The sequence below is a fragment of the Corvus brachyrhynchos genome, unplaced genomic scaffold (assembly GCF_000691975.1).
Source record: "Corvus brachyrhynchos isolate BGI_N302 unplaced genomic scaffold, ASM69197v1 scaffold53, whole genome shotgun sequence".
NCBI classification, from domain to species: domain Eukaryota; kingdom Metazoa; phylum Chordata; class Aves; order Passeriformes; family Corvidae; genus Corvus; species Corvus brachyrhynchos.
In genome coordinates this window covers 1077660-1101450 of record NW_008237681.1, presented here as the reverse complement: position 1 = coordinate 1101450, position 23791 = coordinate 1077660, and the positions used below count along the sequence as shown (strand labels likewise).

Sequence of the window (23791 nt, the reverse complement as noted above, 5' to 3'; positions counted from 1 at the left end):
GGGGGGGGGGGGGGGTGTGGATTTTGTGTTTGTTTGTTTTTAATTCCCTTTTATTGGCATAAATGATTTTATTAAACATCAAGATCAGTTCACAAACTCGGGATGTTGGGTGAGAACTGCTAATCAAGAGGTCTGTTGTTTAAAAGATGTCTTTAAATTTGGACTCAAGTGTAAACTGGCAGAAATGTTACTGTGATCAAGTGAGTAGCTGATAAATGCTATTTTAGCAAGTAGGCTGCTAGCCTGTGGAACTGCCCTCTGCGAGGGCATCTTCAAGTAAAATGCTGCGGCTAATTTTATGAAAGCTCAGAACATTTTAGGACCAAAATAACAATGTTTGTAATTAGGGATACTAAAATAGAAGCAGTCGGATCCCCGAGGATTTTAAAAAAAATAAAAATCTCAGTCTCTCCCTAACTCAGGTCTGCTGACATGGCTGTGGCTCCAGCATATCCTGGATGCTGCCTTGGGAATTTGTGGCCAAGCCAAACCCTTGCTTCAGGGAGAAGCTATCCCTTTTCCTCAGCCACAGGCACACTGCACAGGGAGAAGAGTACATGAGGTAGTTGATGGAGCTGTGCTAGAACTGAGGCAGCAAGGTGGTGATAAGCTTTAGAAGCAGGTTGTCAGAGCTCTGTGTCAGTTGAATTACACTAGCTCTATGCCCTCCTGTTGTATGCCGTGTCATGTTAGGTAACACTGTGATATATGTCTGGGCTTTCGTATATTGCAAAGGACTATTCATGCTTCCCTTGTGCAGGAGAAATAAAGGTCCTAAATTAATTAATAATTTGGATACCGTTTCTTTTTATGTGCAGACTGTGGTGCAACTTCAGCAGATTTAATTCTACCCTTTGTTACGTTTGAATTTACAAATTGACTTCAGTACACCTAATTTTTTGTGGGTCCTCTGGATAAGGTTTTGAAAATGAGCTGTGGCTGCTTTGCATGGGTGTAAAGGCCTGCATGGCACTGTTTAGGAAAAGGAAGCAAAAAAAAGAGAAATATCACCTGGTCCTTTATCTTTCAAGTCTGTCATCCAGCCTACAATTAGCTGCACCTCAGTAGTGCCAGGAGGGAGAGATGTGCCTGCAGAGGAGTATGGGATACTCCACGTACAATAGTTGCCAATGAGATGAATCCACTGGAAGGTTGGTATTTATCCATGCAGAAGGGTACAGGAATAAATAGGCATCTGATAACATAGTGGTGCCTAACAAAACAGTTTGTCTGTAGCACAGACATTAAGTAGTTTGATTCAGGCCAGAAATGGTTCTGAAGGAGCATATTAATTAGAGGTGGTCATGTTTAACACTGTGCAGAAAGCAAATGACAATGCAAGTAACAGATGACACATTATGAGAAGCTGCTTGTATAAGTGTCCTTTACTTAACTGTTATGGAGATGAAAGTATTCTGACTCCACCTTTAGGAACATATTGTATTTCCCTATTTATGTTTGTTTCCTATCATGTGATGAGGTGCAAGGGAAGGTGCTGCTTGCTAATTTTAGCCTTGCAGACTGTCACTGCAGAAACCTGGCAGTTAACACTTTGGGAGGGTGGCGGTGCTTTAAGGGAAACAGGACTGTCTGTGTCATCATTCTCAATGCCACTCATAGTGGGGAGCAGCGGGGGGAATGTTTCAAAGTCTTGTTTTCCTGGCTTGTGTTAATGTACTAATAGCTTCCTGCAGAAGAATTGCTGAAGACTGTAAAAAAACATTAATGAGAAAAGCAAAGCTGTTACTTTGGTGAATAAATATAAGATATGGGGACTGAGAAATGCAGTGAATATTACATATGCATATGTAACTTCGTAGCCATCGCTGTATTTTTTCAGAGCTATGGTACTGAATTGCAGGAATCACTCTGCAGATTGACTCTCACCTGTACTCACCTGTTTTGCCATCAGAGCCTGAACAAACCCTGTTTTTCCAGAGGTTCTGAGTCATCTTTATGCAGCTGATGATGTTTAGAAGGGGGAAGGGAAGGGAAAGAAAGGGAAGAGGATGTCAGGAGACCACTTGCGGCTCAGAATACAGCCTGCAAAGGAACTTTTAAATTGTATCCTCCTTGCCAGACTAGTGGATTGTTGAAGGTCTGCTGGCTACAGAGGCTGTTCCAGATGTGTTGGGAGCAGGGTTAGGTCTCAAGGTCTGAGATGGGAGCAGGGAAATCTGGGCTCTGTTTGGCAGCCAAAAGCTGTGGAATGGTCCTTCCTGGAGGTGCCGTGTTGCTGTATCTATTTCTTCCTCTGCAGGATTTCCTCTGTTGGGTGTGGTAGGATGAGGGAATTGTAATGGTAAGTGGACCTCAGTGAAATATATAATAACCTGATAACAGGTTGTTTCTATCATTGAAAGACTTCTTGCCCAGCAAGAACTGCATTAGCCCAGGGTTCAAGAAAAGAAATTTAGTGGCAAGCCACTGCAAACAAATTAGGTATATGAGGGATAGCGCAGATATTTAACTTAAGCAGAATTAAGAGTATCAATATATTTTTTTGTCTAGGATTCCTTTTTTTTTTTCCTTAGGAGAAATCCCTATGAAAAAAACATTTTTTAATGTAGACTTTTTTTTTTAAAGTGTGTTAAAAACATCCAGTGCTTTTAATAGTCTGACTCTCTGCTTTGTCAAATGCATCACCGTGTTAACAGTGTTTCTGTTTACTTGCAAAAGATGTGATAGCAATCCCCCTGTGTGGCTGCCACCTCCTCGTGTTTTTGAAGGTTGTCCACGTAAGACATGGGAGAAAATGTTTCACATAAAATGTTCTGAATGGTAGGAAGAAGGTGGAAAAAGAACCACTACAAAATTTTTCTTGTAAAACAAGAGTGGGGGCAAGCAGCATAAATTACACTTTTTTGGTGGCAGGTTTAAAATACACAGATTCTTTTTGTCTTTAATATAAAATTTAATTCTAAAACTGATTCCCACAAGGAGGTGTTTAGATAAAGTCTAATGGGTCAAATCACAGATGATGTAGGATGATGATCTCTGTACAACATCTGGTTAGGAAGTTGCAAAGTGAAAAGTGTTCTGGGGATATTTACTCTCTGCTTGCATTTCTCATGCCATTTCCTAAGATGTTCCCACCTGTTATTAGCAACACCCTCACCATCTCTCTATTAGACAGGCCTTTTGTTTTCCCAAATGGAGTGTTTCTTACGGAAACTCAGTCTCAGCTCCTGTTATCACACTCTGCTAATTCTTCTAGGGGAAGTTAAGATTATATAGTCAAAGAGTCAGAAGTTAGGAAATGTTGGAATTCTTCATGAGCCTCAATTTGGATCTTGCGTGAACAGCCATTGCCACGTGGCCATTTAAATACTTGATTGGATATGTTGTGCTTTCCACAAGACCCCAGCCTGTGCTGTATTTAGTGGTAGTTTGGTTCATTGTAACTAGGATTCAATCCTGCAGTTGTCCTCAGGCCCACTGGGGAGACTTGCAGTGTTTGTGCTGCTGTCTTTCTGTGTCCCATTGCAGTTGTTTTTCCAAATTTTCTTGGACCAAATTCCCCAAAACTGAGACTGAAGTTGTAGTTAGCAGGTTAGAGCTATTGAGTGTGACAGTTCGTGTCTGAAATTTAGCCTAGATACTCTGAGTGCCTGAGCTGAGTATACTGCCCATTGGGACCTATACCTTGATATTACTGGGGGAGTCAGGTTCCCTTCACCATTTTAAGAAAATGATTTAAAAAACTGATTTAAGAAAATTATTAAAAAAAAAAATCAATTTGTTGTAACTATGGGTACATTTAATTTAAAATCTTTCCCAAACTGAACTTTGATTATCTGAAGGCAACTGGTAGTGGCATTAATTGTGTAACTTTTAGTCTCAGAGATTTTTAGAGGCTTGTCAGTTTATTTAATTTCATATGATTGAGAACCAGACTGCCCTTAAATTAGTGCTGCTTTTTCTTAGAGAGAGTTTCCTTAGTCTATGCTGTAGATCTTCAAAGAAGCCGAGGAATAGGATTTTCAGTATTTCTAATTCCTTTAATCCAGGGATATTGCATTAATGTAAATACTACTGCTGCTGAAATCTATGTGGAACATTGTTGTTTAATAATGACTTTAGCAAATGAACTAAACTTAGTTCAAAGCATAGCAAAGGAATAAAGTTCAGATGTCTCAGTTTTAGTAAATCCTTTTTGTGCAGTTGAATTTGATTATAGGATGTACCTGCACAAATCACTTAGTAGTCATTTGTTCTGTAAGTAAACTTGGAGGGCTTTTAGCATATGTAATGTGTGAGGTGAAGGAGTTTTGTGCTGAATAGTTTTTTCTTATAGCATTGGATAGACTGATAATAGTATTTTCAGAAAGCCCTTATCTCTAGTTGGCCAACCACTCCCCCCACCTTGGTGTTACTTGCAGTGTTGGTGAGGGTGCGCTCCCTCCTGTCATCCAGCTTGTTGTAGCAGTGCCATGTTGTAAGCCTTGCTAAAGTCAAGGAAAGCAGCATCCACTACTCTCCCCTGATCTGTGGAGATGCTTGTCCCAGCACAGAAGGTGAGCAAGGTGGCCAAATCTTGTTTGCCCTTGCTCATCCATGCTGGATGCTCTTGTCCTTCACATGCTTAAGACACAGCACCTATGAGGCTTTTCTCCGTAGTTATGCTAGGCTGTGGCCAGCCTGATGACCCCCAGATCCTCCCTCTTCTGAAGGCAGATGTAATGTTTGCTCTTTTTTTACAGACATCAGGAACATCCTGATGGCCTCCAGTTGCTATGGCCTTTCAGAGAGAGGTAAGAGAGAGGCACCTCTGGGTGACACTGGCCAGCTCCCTTACAGTTTGTGTTCCGTAACCTCTCACCGGCTTCCTGGAGTAGTTTCTAACTTAATGCTCCTCTTCCTGGGCAGCACTTCTCAGGCCAGGCCCTACTACTAGGGGAAGACAGCCGAGAGAACTGGCAGCTGACCTTGCCAGTGGAGACTGAGGCAAAGAAAGCACCAAGTGCTTTCATCTGCCTTTGTCACTTGTCCCCTGCCCTATTGAGCAGTGGGCAAATCTTTTCTTTAGTTTTCCTTTTGCTGTCGACATGCCTGTAGACAAGCTGGTATTCCTAACCAATTTCTCTTTCTGCTCCAGCTGGTAACACTGTGTGTTATTATTACTTGCTAGAAGTATTGTAGTTGCTGCTCTTCTCCATTCTGATTTGGTAAATGTAAATTATTTTTCGTTTTAGACTTGAACTCTTTTTTTTGGTTTTGCGCAACATTTGGTGCGTATGAGCCTCTGACAGTGGTATTAGGTGGTATTAAGACTTTCAGAATATTTAAATGTATCTGATTTGAAATATAAACCTTATTGTTACATGCCATAATTCTTCAAGCTTCTATTCTAAAGCATGGTACAACATTCATTAAGAAAATGTATTAAGGGAGATTTACTTTCTTCCTTTGCTTATCCTGATTTAACATTTGAAATTACTTCAAATACATATTCTTTCCAGAGGAAAAAAATGCCGACTTAAAAAATAAATCATGCATGAATGAAGACTATTAAAAGGTCAAAAAGCCAGAAAGCTAACAGAAGAGATTGGAGGCAATGTTGCAGTGCAGAAGGAAATTTAGGCTTTTGTTTATCAGGAAATACATCATTTGGATGAAAAACAGTAAATAGAGATTTGTTTCAGGAATCTAACATATGTACCCTGTTACTCTGAATTCCTATTGCTTGCCACAAGAGTACCTCATTATCCCAATTAGTGGTGCGTTGGATTTTACACAGATGCGTAACGAAGCAGCTGTGTCCCCACATTGCAAAGCTCTTCACCTCTGAGCGCAGGAGTTTAGGTTCTTCTTATTGTTACTTTGCACCGTATGGAAAAAACACGTGGCACAGAGCCAAAAATGGTTTAGGAAAAGCATCTTCAGCTGATTCTGTGGCTGTTAGCAATACACTTGGCTCATTGTGCCACAACATTTAGCAGAAAATACTGATGATTTTGGGGAACTGAAAAAAAGCAAGTTGTCATATTGAAATAAAATTTCTCCACTATGAGACATTCTAAGTGTATCAGAAAAAAGAGAGTAGGTTACCTTTACCAAACTGAAAGTTAGTTTTGTGTGGATATTTTAATTGAGTCAATGTTTCTGAGTGCATGAGTGAAATGAGATTTGAAACTTTGGACAAGCAGAGTAGCACAATCTATTGTTGAAGAAATGGGAAGAGACTGAGAACTTATACCACAGTAAATTTAGATCTTTTAAATTTTTTTCCCCCCTGCTCTGAAAAGTGCTTAAAATCAGAGGTAGGGGAAACATTAGAGAAAGAAGTAGGAATTAGATGGGAAATGATTTGCTGAATGATACTGGATTGCAGTGTTAAAAGTGATGGGTCTTTTGCATATCTAAGCAGCAGGTCAGGTTTATCTGTATTCAGATTCACTGATTTTGAAGCAAAATGGACATTCTGAATTTACTTTTACCTTTCAAAAAAACTGCATAGCTTTTATTTGCCTTCTAGGAAAAACATGCCAGAATCTCACTAGTTGCAAAGAAACAGTTGTCATCTTCCAGTGGCTCTGAGTATTACAAAATTTCCATCATTCAGTAGTCCTGTGGTTCCAGGACCTTGAGTTGTGACAACAAAAAGTGAGTGCTGGGCAATAACTGCTGTGGCATCTACTTAGACAGGTGGCCAAATACCCCTGTGAGTGGGCTGATCAATTAAGACTTTTGCCTCTGTCTGCATTTGGTGTGAATATAGAGTGCATCTTGAGAGTTCAGTGCTCAGGCTTCAGTTCAGCCTTACTTCCTTATAAGAGTTTGAATGGAAACAAAAATGTGGCAATACTTTGTTTCATAGATCCAAAAAGACAGCAGTGTTGGGGTTTTGTACTCACTCACAGCATGCTTAAGTAAGTTCATTCTCAAAACCAATATAATTTACAGAAAATGGAATTTTAAGGAAAAAAATAGAAATGTCTGTAAATAAATTGGGTGTAATTCTAAAATTTCTAAAGATAGGATAAATAAGTTCTCTATTTTTATATTAATTATTCAGTTTATTTAGTAAATTTTGCCTCAAGTGGATTTGATTGATGTCTGGATGATATTTTAATTGTAAGTTATGTTAGATGCTTGTTAAGTCAAAGAAAATTAAACAGTTTTTCCCATACTACCTCCTAAGTCTGCCACATGAAATCTAAAGAAAATGGAGATTTGATAAGGCACCAGAATCTGCAGTAACAAAGTGGAGAGAGAGTGCTTGTTCATATTCCTTAGCATATGATTTAAAGCCCATAGTTGACCCTAGCTGAAAATGTAAGTGCTTAAATTGCAGAATGTTCCTGGTATATCTTGCTCACCTTCCAATGTTCATGCTTTGTGTGCTCCTGGGATGCCAGTAATGTGATGCTCAAAGCTCATTTAGATCTGAGGAAGGTCTGGAATTCACCTCTTTAGCAAGTTAAGGCTTGCAGAGTCCCATTCCTCCAGTCTTTCCATGGGACCCAACAGTTTCTGAGGTCATGTATAATGGTGACTTCATTATAAAGTTCTCTCTCTTACACAGACAGCTGGTTTTGAGAATGTAGAGGAGTATCTAGAATGGGACAGAGAGGCTCTTAACGTGGAGTTTCAGACCCAGCTGCCTGCAGTGAGCCCTACATGTGGCCACCCCAGCTTCCCTGCCTCCTTTAGCCTTTTTCTGGTACAGTATTCAGGGCTGCCAGAAACATGAAGGTGACCTTGGCCGACTATGTCCATGGGCTGACACCTTAATTCTAATCTCTGTGGTTGGATTCTTATCCCCACCATATCAGCTTACTCTTGGAAGGCTTTCTAGCTCTCCTGTAAATGACATTGCATCCATTGGTCTCACAAGGTTGGTTGTGTCCTCCTCTTCCTCAGTGAGGAATTAGGTATGAACTGTAATGACTTGTGTGGGCAATTTTTTTAAAAGCTGTTTTCTGTGATGAACGTGCTGGATGAGTTGGCGCTGGAAGCAAAAATGTGGTGAGGTTTGTGATGACTCCTATCTTCTGTGGGCATCCTCTGGCACCCTGCCTGGACCAGTGTGTTACTGTAGCTCAAGGGGTCTCAAAGAAAACATGAACTCTGGCTATTGTGAAATGCCTCAAATTCTGTCCTGATGATGCCATGCTGCTGTGGAAAGGAAAAAACATTTCCAGACTCTGTGTTCCGTGGATTCTTTTGGCCACAGGACAGGAGGCACAGCTCATTTTTCTATATACTGGGTGGAGGAGGCAGAGCTTCCCTATACACATCTACAAAAGATTGTTGTGGTACCATGGCGAGATGATGAGCGACATTCCTGGGGAGCTCTGCCATCCCTGAATCCTCCATCCCAACAGGGCTTATGTCAACAGTGGCAGATTTCCTGCTTAATTCTTCTATAAGAAAGATAAACTGAGGAAACTTGGGTTGGATCTTGAAAAACCTTTTTGGTTGGGCTTTCTTTCTGCAAAACGAAAACACATCTGCTTCTGATCTCTGCTTGCCAAATTCTCAAGTGGGGAGGAAAGAGAAGATATCAATGTTTAGTTTTGTTCTGTGCTGTAACTTCAGGTTTATGTGGGGGGCTTTTATTGCAGCCAGGTTCTTGCACCAGTGTTGATTCTGGGGTGTGTGTGGACTGTGTGCAGAAAAGCAATGCAATGCAGCACATGCCTCCTGCATCTTATTTCCAAGATGCTTTTAGTCTGCCACATGTAAACAAATACCCAGAGAGTAAATTTAGTTTCTCAGAACCAAATATGTGTTTGTTCTTGCAAACATTTGGAAAGTTAAGTATCAGCCTCTTGGTCTGCATTTTTATTCTTAACCTTCAAATGGACCGACAGCTCATTGTAACCCTAAAACTGGCTATGTGGAAATGTAAACACAAACAATCATTTCTTCTTGAATTTGTTATTTCCCCTCTGTTTTTTTTTTACCACAGAGTTGTTGTATCACAAGCAGTAATTGCCGTCATATTTTGATCTGTGCTCTAAAGTATTCTTATTAGAGGAATTGCAATGTTTTATTGTCCAGATTGCCCAGATTTAGTAATTTTTAGATCTAAAGTCTGTTCACATTTAGTCCCAGTACATCAATAAAATATGAATGGATTGGATAATGAAGCAATAACACTAATTTATGTCAAAGGATATAGGCTATTGTTTACGAGTTTGCCAAAGTGCCAAAATACTTTATCTATAGAAAGAATTCTTCTCCCTTGTGGAGAAATAAATAATGCCTCAGGAATATTCTGTCTTGGGAGCCTCCTGCCATGAAATAAATGGGAGGAGACAAGGCTGTGAAGGTTATTTTCCACTCTGGAAAATATTTATTTGGTGACATGGCTCTTATTGCTAGTTTTTTGCTTTTTAATGCTAGGGACTAAATTTTATCCTCCTGGCTGGATGTAAGAAGTAAGTTCAGAGAAGTTACCACATTTTAGACCAGAGCTACAGGTAGCCTGTGGATAAACAGAAAATTGCTTATGAGGGATAAGTAGCTCTATCTGTGGTATTTGTGGTATATATTTAGGCAGGAGAGGGTGAAGAGCTGAAGTCGGCAGCCCAGCAGCATCTATTACATCTATTTAGCGACCAAAACCACGGCAGGCAGTGATGGCCAGGGTATTCTCCATCTGCAAACAATGCCTCTAATCTCTGTGCCATTCCCCTGTCTTGGACTGGTTTTTGCTGTGGCCCATTCATCCTCAGGCGAGATGATCTTCAGACTCTCCTAATGATATGTGCTCTAATCCACTTTATTATTTCTACTTCATCATACTTCAAAATAAGCTGCTTTACACCCGACCACTTTGTTTTTGAAATTTCCTGTTGATAATGGTGGTAGTGCAGACTATTTCAGTCTGTCTTACTGGAAATAGAAGGTACTATGATCAGTGAGAAGATTTTAAGGCTTCTAGTGTATGTCACCCTGCTAACGACTCCTAAACTCTCAGTGCTCTTGAAGATAATCAGAATAGTGAATTGCTGAAGCTTTTTCTTTGCTTGATTGGTTGGTTTTAATTCAGAAAACTGCATAAAATGAGACCTACTTTGCAGGTAATGTCCAATAAAGAACTTCTCCCTCTTCCTGTGGATGCCTTGATTTCTCTGTATTGTCTACCTTTAAACATTTATAAAATGCTAAAATCTGCGCAGTCATGATTTGGAAGAGAAGTATTTTGGAATGCAGAAAATTGAGCCAAATTGTGCCTGTGCTTGTATTCTATAGATCTCTAATGCTTTGTGACAGGTTCAAGGGAATTTTAAGCCTCAGGAGTATTTAGCCTACTGATTTCAACAGCTTTGTCTGTGAAGCAAAGATCTCAAAGTATTTTACTGATCCATCAAATCCCAATTTTAATCTGATGGTGGAATGACTACTGTGTCTCTTGGAGGACTAGGTTGGGGCTTTTTTCATAATTTCCATTTTCACCAAGTAATCTTTTTTTTTCCTGTGTGAAACAAAAGGATAAACAAAACAAAATTACACCTTTTTCCCATGTACTAAAGATGTCATTTGAAATAAAGCAAGTTCAGTGCATACAAGAAACAGATCACAATAACACTGTGAACACATGATTCTAAGTTTGTTTTTAAATTAAAAATTATTATTAATGAGAAAACTAATTTGGTATTTTTGTATTTTAAATTATTTCATTCATTCAGTTTAGATACAGAATAGCAAAATCATTGTATGCAGAAATCACTTTTATGTGCAAAAGAATTAGGTTTAGCTCTAGTTATTAAGTTAGAGTTTAATAATATTTTTCCCATCTTTAAGTAATATTGCAATCCTTAGTAGTGTCTTTCATCTAGTAATCACAGAGCATTATATATGCCTTAAGAAGGTAAGGAAGAATCATTACAGATTAGTAAACTGAGATGTAAGGAACTTAAATGACTCGCTTGGGGTAGCACAGTGATTTTGCAGTACAGAGAGTGTAACCCAGCAGCTCTGACTCACTGGGCTTCTTGTATCCAGCAAATCACTTTTATAGGCCTTGGAAGGAATTCAGAGAAATCAAAATCCTCTTGAGGTGTGTTCTGGTTTTCTTGATTGAAAGAACTGTGAGGGAACAGACTTTGAACCTTATTATCTGTGTTCATCTTCTGAGTTTACTCACGTTTTCACATGCCATTCCTTTACAAATTGAAAATGTTGCCAAGTGGTGAGTTGGTGCTTCTACAGAAACAGTCTAGGAAGCTTTGTTACTGTGCAGAGGGGTTAGAAAACTCAGGCTCTTTTACATCTGTTTATTTTCTCTTAAATGTCATGGGAAAGACCTGACTATGTGGGGAAGCATCCAAAAGAAGCTTTGTCTTCCAGGCCTTCATTGGCCAGATGGGAGATAGGCAATAGCCATGTCTGGATTCTGCAAGAGCGGTGACTGCCCTGCAAACTTGGGAAGAAAATTGTAACTCGAGGTCCCCTGACTGCAGCCTTCTAAAATAGATGAGGTGTCTGTGTTGCCCGCTTCAATGTTCATCTTTTATTCACTTCTCTGTTCCACCTGTCTGTGGATGAGAAATACAGCTTACCTTCTGGTGCTGTTCCTCACTGAGGAAGCAAACCAAAGGCAGGAGAGTTGATGTTACACTGATCTAAGTCTTTTTCCTGTATTTTCCTTACTGCTCTGTTTTATCTTCAACCTGTCTTTTGCTTAACAGGAGATTTTCTGTTCACTCAGCTCCAAAATCCCATCAACAGACTGAAAGTTGGTGGCACGCTCTTATCCTTTTTCTAATTGGCCAGTAAGAACTCTCCAGCTCACAAAAATTACTCCTTTGTACAGTAGCGTGTAGAGAGAACAGTGTTTTCCTAATGTGAGCATTAAAGTGGTATTTGCACAGTTTACTTGTATTTACTTTGTCTTATTTTATTTTTCTCATTTGGGAGTGAAGGGAATTGTGTTGCAACTGGGCACTTAGACCAATCTAGCAGCTGGAAAACACTCCACTCAGAGTGAAATGGATAGTGTGTGCTCACAATTGCTTAAATAACGCATCTTTTAATGTAGGACTATGTGTCGCACTCATTTTTTCATATAAAATATGAACTATGATAGGAAAAGTCAACATATCTGTGTTAATAGTGAATCTTTCCAAGGCCTCCCTTTCAAATGGATAAAAGAGTACAAATCTGGGATAGCCAAAGGTGACTACAAACAAATTGGCTAGTCCTTTAGCATAGCTGTCCAGCTGCATCCTAGGCTCTGAGGCCACTCCAAAACCACAAGCCCGACCGCCTCAGAAGCCTGCCAAGGAGCCAGCTGCTGCTAATAAAGCAGACTCTACAACTTGGCATCTGGGGCCTGTGATTCCCATCCAAAAGAAATTGTATGTGAAAAATATTTGAAATTTGTCTTTTTAAGTAGTGTTTTGCTTTGGAAGGAAAATACTTTAGTCTAAACTTGCAACTAGTGAAAACCTACCTAAGAGTACTTGGTTGCCATGGAAAGATAAATACTGTTCTTTTGTAAGGCGGTTGGATGTTGGAAGGAGGAGTGTTGTTCATTTAGTATCCAAGAGGCTTCTGGTTCAGCATTTCTGGGTTATTTGCTTAGAAAGACCAAGGTGTATCTCATTATTCATGCTTAGCTGTGTGCAGTTTCACAGGACACTTTGTCTCAGAGAGTTGAACTGTAGGGTTTAAGCACAAGGGTGCATTCCTGAGAATGGATAAGAATTAGCACATTAATTTCTCACTTTTAAATAATGAAAAAGGAGAAATTTCATTCATTTTTCAAAGATGAAAACAAGTCCTATTAGCCATCCATGCTAAATTAATAAGCTGCTTGGAATGATCTACAAACCACTTCATTCCCCACACACTCTCCACTGAATAATGAAGCATGAGAATTGAAAAATGAGTTGGTTGCATTGGTTATGTGAAAAATTAATGGCAAAACCAGCTCAGAATTCCAGCTCTCTATTGAAGTGGAACATTTAGATTTTGCCTATTTTTTTTTTCTAGAGCTGTAGGTCCTGTGCTTGGTTGCGGTGGCAAAACCTCTTTTCCAGATTTCTACAGCTGGTGTCAGGGTGTTTTGAACCAGTCTTGACAGTGCTGCTCCTTCTGGCTCTCGAGGCAGAGAAGTTAAGTGCTTTGCTCCCAGCCGTGGAGGGGTCCAACATCAGAACAAGGCACAAATTTCCTGCTGCCAGGTGTGCAGGCGGCTCCCCAGACAGTCCCCCACTTTGGCATTGTCCAGGACCAAGTGGTCCATATCTGGGGTCATCATTAGGTTGCCAGTCATTTCTTTCACTTCAGCTATTACTTGGAGATTACCAAACCAGATCCTTTGCTCATTTAGAGGCAAAGTGCATACTTTTGCCATCAGTCATACACTCAGCAGCTCAGGAAACAAGAATTCAAAGCTTTCTTCTGACCTGAAGCTTTTAGTCTGGCAACCAGCCAGAAGATGTCATCAGCCTCAGTACAGGCAATTTTGTAATGTTTCTGCAGATGGTATTCTGGGGTATTGGATATGCATGGAAATTACTGTGGGCTGCTGTGGCTGAGATTTATTAGTGAAGAGGGTTTGGAGTGTAGCAGTGTTTGCTGGGCTGAGAAGATCAGCATCTCCCAAAGTGGAGTGTGGCTGCCTCTCTGCCCACCCTTAGAGCATGTCCGAGGACATTGCTGTGAACCCAGGCATCCATGTGTGCCTGTTGTCTGAGCAGCTCTTACTTGAGGAAGAACCTGTTGTATGGCCTCATTCTCTCTGTATACTGGGAACTTTTTTTTTTAATAGCTGTGTCCTCAAAATTGGCATAAATGTAATTCGTGTTCACTTCTACATCCCCTTTCAGCTGGCTGAGAGGGATAAAATGTCTTAAGCTTAAATTAGAATTAGGCCCCCAGTGTTTTCCTCAGTGTGAAGATAAAGATCTTATAATAGAATGAAAATTGCTCTTTGTATTTCAAAGGTAAATTTCCACTTATTTTTTTTCTTTTTCTTGCTTATTAGGTTGGTGTGAGAATAGGACATTTACTCATTATCCCCTGCTAAGACATATATAATAATAACAAGTATTAATTAAAGTACATAGCACTTCACTGGCTTATGGAAAGTTCTTTCATTGCTTTACGTCATTTACGTGCATTCAGTGTGCATGGTAATCTTGGAGGTGTAGGGTAAAGCAGTAAGAATGTAACCTCGACCTCTATTTGTCTATTTATTTAACCTTATTAATGCTCAAAATGTGCAAGATTACCATGGTTTATTTCCTCAGCTCTTGATATATTAAAGCCAAAAGTGTTATACAGAGTCATACCTGCCTCTTCCATGGCCCTGCAGTGCACAGAGATTTAAATATGCTTTCAGGCAGGATATTATAATATGCAGATACCTATGTATTTAACACAGGTTAGTGTTGCCTGCAGTGTTATCCAGCTGGGCTGTAGCCATGGCGTGGAGCTGATTTCCAAGACGTGTCCCCAGTGCTGGGTCTCAGTTGAGGTGATTGCCTGTGCTGGTACTCAAGGCTGCTGCCTCAGCTCTCTGTTTCTGGGAATGACACTGAAGCTTGAGTGGGTGGGGATTACCCAGTGATAAAATGTGTGTGCAGAGAAATATGATCCGTATGCATTAAGTGCTTTTGATTGTCAGCAAAAGTATCTGTGCAGAGACTTGGGGAAGGGAGCTCATTGCCCTTTCTCTTTTACTGGAGATGAGAATGAATGTCATTACTTGGTAGCACGGTGATCACACTGAAAACCAGTGGGTTTTTTTCCTTTTAATGGCTCCTACTTGAGTCACATTACAACCAGATGAGATTGTAGAGGAATTCTGATGTCTTGACGCTTGATGCTACGTTCACTCTCTCCTGGTTTAAATGGGAGAAACTGGGAAGAAGGAAGGAGAAGCCCAGGAGGAAAGGCATTGGTGCAAGTGTGGTGTTTTATTTGATTGAAACCTCTGAGCATCACCTGTCACTGATGCTCCCCTTATATTCTTCAATTTTTTTTTTTGTTCTTCTAAATAAGGGACTAAATAAAGGGACTTGTTAGAAAGAGTTTAGAGCTACTAATTTAGAAACATCCATCTACCAAGACTGTGATTTAGTGTGTGCATAATTATAAGCACTAAAGTAGAGCCACTGACATTAAAGGGGCAGTTGATTAGCATGATCAGAATTACTCACAGACTTAAACATTTTCTCTGTTCAAGGCCTAAACACCGAACAAGCATATTAGAAGTTCCTAAAGTGTCATTGCTGCTATAATGAAAATTGCAGATGTTTTGCTTTTATTAGTCCATTAGCATAGCATGGTTAACTTAGCATTGGTCCAACATTTACCTGCTGTTGTCGCTACACATAAAGTTAGCAGAATGAGCTGATCAGGCTGTGGAAATGGGATTTTCTCCCTCTCAGCAGGCAATTACATTCCTGAAGCTCTGACTCCAGTTCCCTTGGCTGCCCATCTGGAGCTCAGTCCCAGGATCCTCCAGTTCCTGCAAGTTTTCCTCTAGGTCTCAGCTTTTCTGCGTAGGGTACAGTGGTGACAGGATGGCCTCCTCCTTCCAACCACTCTTCTGTTCTCCTGGCAAGCACTCTGTGCCATGAGTAAATATTCTGGTGGTAAGAGAGCCAGGGATGGTTGCAGCAAGTGAAATTCCCCATTGTTGCCTCATATCAGAGATGTTTAGGTAATTTTTCTAGCATGTGGGTGTCTTTTTTCACAGCATGTATTTACCATTGAGTTAGGGGAGAATACTGTTTTTCCCTGTGAGAATGACTCCTTTCTTAAGCAATATTTCTCAGTGGCTGTGTGTGGTTTGTGGTTGTTCAGAAGTGGGTACGATTTTGAGAGCAGAAGGTCTTGGCCTGATCATCTTTTCCAAACCCTGTTTCTCTATTGCGAAAGACATCCGTAATAGCAGAGTGTTTTCAGGCTGCTTTGGAATTTTTTCCTCTTTCAGACTAGCCAACCCTCTGCCACCTGACTGTGCATGTACTGGGTGCTCCTCATGTTTAGAAAATACTAACTAGGCTTCTGGCATCAGCTTCTGTACCTTTGGCTAGATAGTATTATTTGTGTTTTAGCGTACTCTTGGAGCAGATTGTGTTTAACTTCTTTCTTTAATGCTAGTTACTCCTGGAGTATCTGTCATTTCAGAGGGTTTTTTTGTGATTTCAGAGGTTTGTTTTAATTCCAAATTAAAAAATATAGTAGAATAATGCATTTCATAGCCATGGCTAAACCCAAAATGTTGGTTGGTCCTGTTTTGCATTTTGAAAGGTATTGCTGACCGGGAGTGGATACAGGCACCACAGAAGTGGGTCAGGGAGGGCAGGACAAGCATAGCATAGTTCTGGAGTTACCTGGGTAAAGCACATGCTTCTGCCATGCTTTTGCCTTTTCCAGTAACAAGCCTTGTTGTTTTGCTCTGTTTCCAGCAGTCCTATGCACCAGCTCCCCACCCCATGGCTCCTCCCAGCCCCAGCACAAACAGCAGCAACAACAGCAGCAACAACAGCAGCGGAGAGCAGTTGAGTAAAACCAACCTGTACATTCGAGGCCTTCCACCCGGCACCACTGACCAGGACCTTATCAAGCTGTGCCAGCCGTAAGTGCCCTTAAAATACTCAGCGTCTTTCTGTAGGAAGATGTCAAAGCTGGCCCTCCTGCTTACACTTGTGTGGCCACAAAAAGGCATCAGAAGCCTCCAGCACTTGAAGGTTGAGTGTTCGTCCTTTAGTTTGAAGGGCTAATTAATGCCTGCTAAAAACTTTCAGGTAATGAGTTTAGGGGAAGAGAGAGGTGAGGGCCTTCACGTTGACTTCTGTTTACTCCAATCTGGTTAATTTCTTACCTTAAAAGGAGAATTTGTATGGCAGGAAAACCTCCCTAATGACAGATTTTATAGTTATAATGATCTGTGAATCACAACGCAGTGCACAACACAACATGGGTGTTCCTCCCTCAATCATTTATCACATTTTATGATTGCTGTGTCACACGTTGCTGTGCTCAAAGATTGAGAAGTATGAAACCCACTGAAGGTGGCCTTGTAGCCGTATAATTAACATCTAATTAACTACCGTTCCACTGAAAAATGATGCTGTAGAAAGTGGCACCTTCTACCTCCCTGTTTATCTTGAGAGTCATATTTGCATACTGTACTGATAAAGATTGGTTTTATTGTGTTTTATTCGTGTTGAAACCAAAGAGGTGGCATAAAGGAGCTCTTTGCTCCTCGTGCATCATCAAAAGAGCTGCTTCCTAAAACGTTGCACTCTTCTACCCTTCTTCTCTTGACTGAATGTAGTGAGCAATGTGAAATGACAACATGATTGGATTTCCAAAGTCTTGATTATTATTGATGACATGTGGGAGGGAAATAGAGTTTGAGATTCCAGCCAGAGATCACCAGGGTGGAATTTAGCATAACACATTTTTTTGGTGTTGAAATAAGAACGAGAAATTTGAAAAACAAAAATCCACTCGTTTTGATGCAGACCTGCAGTACTTTTGCCATAGAATCATCTGTTCCAAAAGACAACATCATCTCTGTATTTTGTCATCAAAAATCAGCCTTTCAAATAGGTATCAATAAATGAAATTTGGTAAAGTAAGGAACAGCCTGGGGCTGACCTACAGACCTGAATCCAAATGAATATTGTTTGGAAGTTTTCAGTAGGAGTAAGAATTTAATGGGGTTTTACCATTTTTTGACATTCTGCCTTTCCTGATTTTGATCAAAAATCCTGAAATGCTTTCCTGAGTACCCTTTATGTGGACAGGACTGGCCAGGATTGGAGTTAGCAGTCTTACTGAAGTGATATCCGGATTTGAGTAAAATTATGTGAGCCTGAAACTCTTCCCTGTGACTTTCTGCTATTAAAGCTTCTCTGGGTAGAACTGACTCACTGTTCACAGGAGAACAGTGTGCTGGTGAGGTTTCATATTTCATGCAAGTTGAAATATGAGTGTACCTGTTTGACACTTGTACAAACTACATTCACTGACACTTTCCACATGTGACAGTCACAGATAATCCCAGTTCAAGGGCCAGATCCTCAGTAGGTATGAATTGATTGTAGTCTGCTGATGTTCAAAAAGCTATTTTGTGATACATCTTCTTGCAGCCTCACCCTTCTGCAGTTCACAGAAACGCTTTCAGCTGATCAGGACTGAACTAACTATTCCTAAAGGAGCCTCGCAGCTTTGGTGCTTAGTGCTGCCGTCGTGGTGTGAGGCTGTGGTGTGAGCAGTGATACTTGAATCATGAAGTTCAGAGAGTGCGTCCCTACCCTATGTCTGCGTATGGGAAATGCGCATCAAGTGTCTGAGAGCTTCCTTTTAGCACTGTGGCAAAATTTTTAATGTGCTCCACTAAACTTAATCTGATACAAGATTAGAGGGCTTTGTCTTGCTGTCATGGGGTTCCTGTGTGAACAGATGCTCTTTAAGAAAAATGCTGACATTCGTTTTGCTGGTTTTTCTATCCTTTGGCTGAATGTCAGTGAGGAGAAACCAGATAGTTCTTATGACTTTTTTTTTCCAGAAAATTAAAAGAATTTATCAAAGCAGAAGAAAAAGACAATGAAGGGAAACCTAAACATTTGAAAATACTAGAATTTGTACTGGCAGCTGTGGTGGTGCATTTCCCCCCCCCCGCCTCCTTTCCAGGCTGCAGTGTGATCTGAGAAATGCTTAAATCTGACTTTTGCTCATACCCTCATCAGGGATTATTTAAGCAATCTCAGACACTCTTGCTCATGACAGCAGTGTGTAGATTTTAAGTAATATGTTGCAAGATATTTTCTTTATCTTTGCAGGTGATTGCACAGTAGAGGTAGATAAAGGTCCAAAGCCCTTGCCTCTTCACCTGCCCCCACCCCTGAAAAACCCTCAAACCCAACCCTCCTCCCCAAAAACCCCACTAAAACTAAGCCCAACAGTCTGCTGCTATATGAACAAGAAGGATTTTTCTGCTCAGAAAAGTCGTCCTATGTCGAGCTCTCTCGTAGCTTACATGGCTGGGGCTTCACCAGGCATTAAAGTCTTCATGTGAACAGGTATTTGCAAACGAGCAGGTGGTGCTGGTTCTTAGGCTTCCTGCATAGCCTCATATTAGCATCATATGCTACAAGATGTGAGGGGAAAATCTTAATTCCAATCCATAAACCATTTTATTATTTTGTAGTACAATATTTTTGGAGAGCTGTGTTTAAGGGAGGTATTCACCAAAGCTGGCTTATGTTCAGCACACTGGTTCCCATAGGCTAACTCCCAGTGCCTAAAATGAGCCCTTCTGAACCCATTTCCTCTACTCCAGCATGGGACAAGGCTGCTAGCAGTACAACTATCACTTCTAATGTCTCACATTTGGCAGGCGGAGGAATAATGTACTTAAACCCACAATATTTCTCTCTCAGAAGTACAGGAAATGCTGGAAACACTTAGGGTTATGTACATTATCATATCCCATCCCATTTTCAGGTTTAGACCTATGGGCCACCCTTCAAGTCATGTGTAAAGTTTTTCATTTAATTGCATTTTTCCAGGTGGGTTAAGGAAGAGAAACCCTTTAATCAGAATTGTTTGATAAAGTATGGGGCTGTTTTCGTAAATCCTGCCTGCTTTTCTGTCTTTCTGCTGTGTGTTTTTTGTTGGTGTGCATTGCACACTAAACAGAAAACAGCAGACTGGAGTACCATTGATGCTTGAAGTGCAGAGTCCATTACATGTGATGTGAGACATTTCTGACAAATGTTCCGGCACTATCAAACCTTTTATCAATTTGAGAGTAACCTTGTCACAGTAATCTGTCAAACTGTTCATATAACTAAAGGAAAACAAGTCATCATAGGCTGTACAGTAGCTGAGTAAATGAAAAAAAAAAAATTGCTACTGGAAGATTTTTCTTTTTGTGTGGTTCTGATCCTCAGTAGTTGGTTTAACATGTGTCCAGCAGAGTTTCATCAAATTTGCTTTTGCAGTAGGGAGCTGTTAGGTTGCACTGTATCTTTTGGGACTCTATACAATAACTCTGTCAAAAGTTACATCGAAGGAGTAAGAGTGTTAAAGCAAGCAAGAATCTCTTGTTCTTTTGTGTATGTATCATCTTCTGGATTTTCATAGACACTGAGTAAAGGAACTTTCAAAAATGGACCTTGGCCTCTCTTAACCTTTTCTGAGGTTCTTAAAAAAACAGGCTTTCTACCTATCTGTGATTATATTGATCATCAGAATTTATTAGTCTAAAATTTAAATATTTACATATTTCATAAAGATAATAGTAAGTATCAAATAGTTACAATTTATTTCTTGGAGGTACACAGTCTCTGCTGGTGCAGTGGTATACACCATGATATGTGTATCTTTCCAGTCAAAATATGCCTTTCATCAAAAGGGAAGATAATCAGCCTTAAAATATAACATTATAGACAGGAAAATTTGCATGGTGTGTCATTGTACAAACAAAATATAAATTATTATCTTTGAAATATTCATAATCTGTCACTTTAATTTTCATGCATTGTCTTATATTTCACCCAGAAGAATTTCAAGATCCTCTTAAAAACATACACAGATGAATTAGTGCCTTCTTATTATACTAAACACATCCCGTTCTTCCTAACTGCATCCTGGTGAAGAAAAGTTGAAGGAAATCTCACGCACAGACTAAACACTTGAGCTTTATGGTTTTAAAACATATTTAATTTAAAGAACTCAGTCTGTTTCTCAAGATTTTGTTGTTTCTGTCTGTCCTTACATTTTTGCACTGAAGATGATTTAGGCCCAAAATTTTTTAAAAGATAAAATTAAGCTTTGCAGAAGGGAAAGGAAATTTGGGAAAAGAGATATTTTATATCTCTTTCTTCCCCCCAGTAATTTTGAAAAGTTGGCTTAAAAACTCCAGCATTTGACTAAAACCCAAGCCTTCTGCATTGCACAGTTAAGACATTCACATGTATTCAAAAGATAATCTCTGTCCATCTTGATTCAGTCAATTTGACTTCTTTGTGTTCCAGGGTAAAATTAAAGGGCTTATTTATTTAATTAAAACAACAACAACAGTAAAAATATCTAAACCTAAAGAGAGTAAGTCTGTATGCTGCTCAGGCTAACTCTTGAGGAAGATGAGACAGAATTCTCTGAGGTTTTCCAGGTATGGGAAATCCTTGCTGCGTAATGATTTCCATGAGGGTTGCTTTCTTTAAATAACTTCTAGATTGATACTTTTGAGCAGATTACTCAATGTTTTGGGATTGTTTTGGGTTAGTGGGGTTGGTTGTTTTATTGATTTTGGATTTGTTTTTTTTTTTAATTTCTCTTTTGTCTGAAGGTATCCTGATTGACTCCTTGACAATTCATCAAGTGTGAGATTTTAGCCTCTCATTTAATTTTGAACGTCCTTGGTTTTGTCTTGTGGAATGTCTGAATAAATATTCAGGCTGTTACTGTTTAGATTCTACTAAAGGGTTAGTCCCAAGGCTAATGTAACTGAGGTTATCAATTGAAAAGTCACACATTAATTTACTTAAATTCTAGACTGTTTTTGAAATGAACTGTGTGCGTTCCTTTTGCCCTCACTGACAAAGGCCGAGTTCATTGAGGTTTCAGAAGGGTTCAAGGTGCCTTTCAGGATAGGTTGTCTTGTTAATAGCTGCAACAAGTACAACATTTCCATTAGACCAAGCCTTACAGCAAGTCAGGATGGTCATTCCTGCCATCTGTTAAGGCAGCAAGAGTTATACATTCCTGACTATTTTCATTTTCCTTTTATTTTGTTTAAATAACAAGACCTTATTATATGAAAACTGATGAAATGAAGGTGTGGGGAAAGTAAGTTCTCTTCCTTTCCTGCTTCTTACTGCATTAAAAAGTTAATTAAAAACAATTAGTGTGAACTATAGATAAAATAAAGGCTAACCAAAATACAATTGCCATAGTGAACTCAGAACCAAAAAGACCAAAAGAATCTCTGCAGTAAATCTGTTGTTCCACAATGAAGTCAGACAAAGTTTGCACCCAGTGTAAACTGATGTTCTCATCCTGACCCTGGTGAAAACAGAGAGAGAGACTTAGACTTACAGAGTATTAGGCTGTGTCTGCTCCTCAATTTTTAAGAAATAGTCTTTGGAGTGGTGAAGGCATTTACTGCATTCTGTAACATTCTGTATGTTAAAGCAACGTGCACTCTGTCTTCCATATTAATTCAGGCAGAACCACAGCCTACATCTCTCCTGTAATTAGTATCAGCTGACACCATTGCTCTGTGATGTAGCAGAGACTGAGAGGGCATGAAGGTGAGAGCACTCATTCAATGGGATTAGCTCATATAGAAACCATGTGGCATCACAGGGAATAGTTCCTGCTTAAAATCTTGGTGGATATTTTGGTTCAGTGTATCCTGGTAATATGAGAACTGGGAATGGTTATGAATCTGCTGGAGAGATCAGTCTTCATGGGAACTAAAGAAATGCCCACGCTTGACGGGAGAAAAAGAAAAAAACCAAAATTCCCCCTCTTCCCTCCCCTTCCCTCTTGTTACTCCAAGTAAAATCAGGAAAGCAAAGTCCCAAGAAGGGTGTACTGCTGGACCAAGCACAGCAGAGTTACCCTGCTGGACTACTGTGCTGATAGAAAGCAAGGGGGGAGCTACATGAGTATATTCCTCTCATTTGTTAATGTTTGTGTCTCCAGACCAGAGAAAAACGCACTGATGGGTTAGACTGGAGAAATCTGTATTCTTCTCAAATTCCTTATGTCATGGACTTTTCCTAAAAGTTTATTAAGAGGGGTGGGAAAGGGGAAAGAAGGTTAATTCTTTTAAGTCAAAATGCTTTTGCTCAGGAGCCAAATGGTGAATTAAAAGGATGCATAAAGTAGGCATTAAAGCAGAGAAACCTGATGCTGTGGACATGATTTGTTAATTCTTGCATTGAAGAATTGTCTTCACTGTATGGTGCTTATTAATGCTATGAGAAACATTGTGGGGTTACTCTCTAGATCTGAAATCATACAAGGCAGTGACCTTGAACAACAGGGATGAACATTATTTCCTTGAACAACATCTTGGTTTCTGAGATCAGTTGCTTTGCAGTTTTGCTGTCAGTTATATGAATATTATATCTTTGCATGTGTAAATATGGGCATGGATGTGTACAGGGTTTTTCTCCTTTACCTGATATTGTTGAAAAATTATTTATACGTTCATGCCCACTAAAATAATCCCCAAACATCTTCCATTGTTAGAAACAAACATGAAAGCTGCCTCAGTAGGCAAGGAACCAGTCCTCTTCTTAGCTTGCTTCTTTCATCAGGGAAAACAAAACTTTAGGTCAGCAAATGCCCACAGCACTACAGAGAGCTCCATCTGGGATGTGAACGTTCCCATTGTCAGGAAGAAAGGCAGGAGAATAATCTGCGTAGAGTAATAAATGAGCACCTGCACTCTCCTCTGTTTTGAATGTGCCTGTCTTTTCACTGGAGTGTGACAGGGTGTCAGTGAGAGTTTCTCATCTCCTTTCAAGTTGGATGAACCTGATTTAATGGAAGATATGGGAGGAGGCAGCATTTTCAGACACTGCTGCTGAAAACATTTCTTCTGATGAATTTTAATTAAAGTCCTTGTGGAATAAGAAAGAAAGAAAAAGAAAAAAGAAACCCCACAACTAAAAAGAGAACTCAGAAATATTGAGTCTTCTGTGTAGCAGTGTGAAGGACATGACCTCAACAGCCACTTGTTTTGCTTACAGCGCAGGAGGGGTGTCGAGATAGGAGGGCAGCAACTTACGAGCTTCTTCTGACCTGTTCTGAGATGTATGTGTTTCCACTCTTTCATTGTCATCTT

General features: G+C 39.9%; 1 protein-coding gene across 7 annotated transcripts in view; it reads left to right on the top strand.

Annotated features, from left to right (window-relative positions):
- The window catches only part of RBMS3 (RNA binding motif single stranded interacting protein 3), a 707084-nt gene that overhangs the window by 343125 nt on the left and 340168 nt on the right, over positions 1–23791 (top strand). For 4 of the 7 annotated variants that reach the window (XM_017732084.1, XM_017732082.1, XM_017732087.1 and 1 more), the window contains one exon: positions 16383–16552. In XM_017732084.1, coding sequence (XP_017587573.1) covers positions 16383–16552 — 170 coding nt within the window. The remainder of the gene's footprint in view (positions 1–16382; positions 16553–23791) is intronic. The other 3 variants (XM_017732086.1, XM_017732083.1, XM_017732088.1) reach the window with 1 other exon arrangement.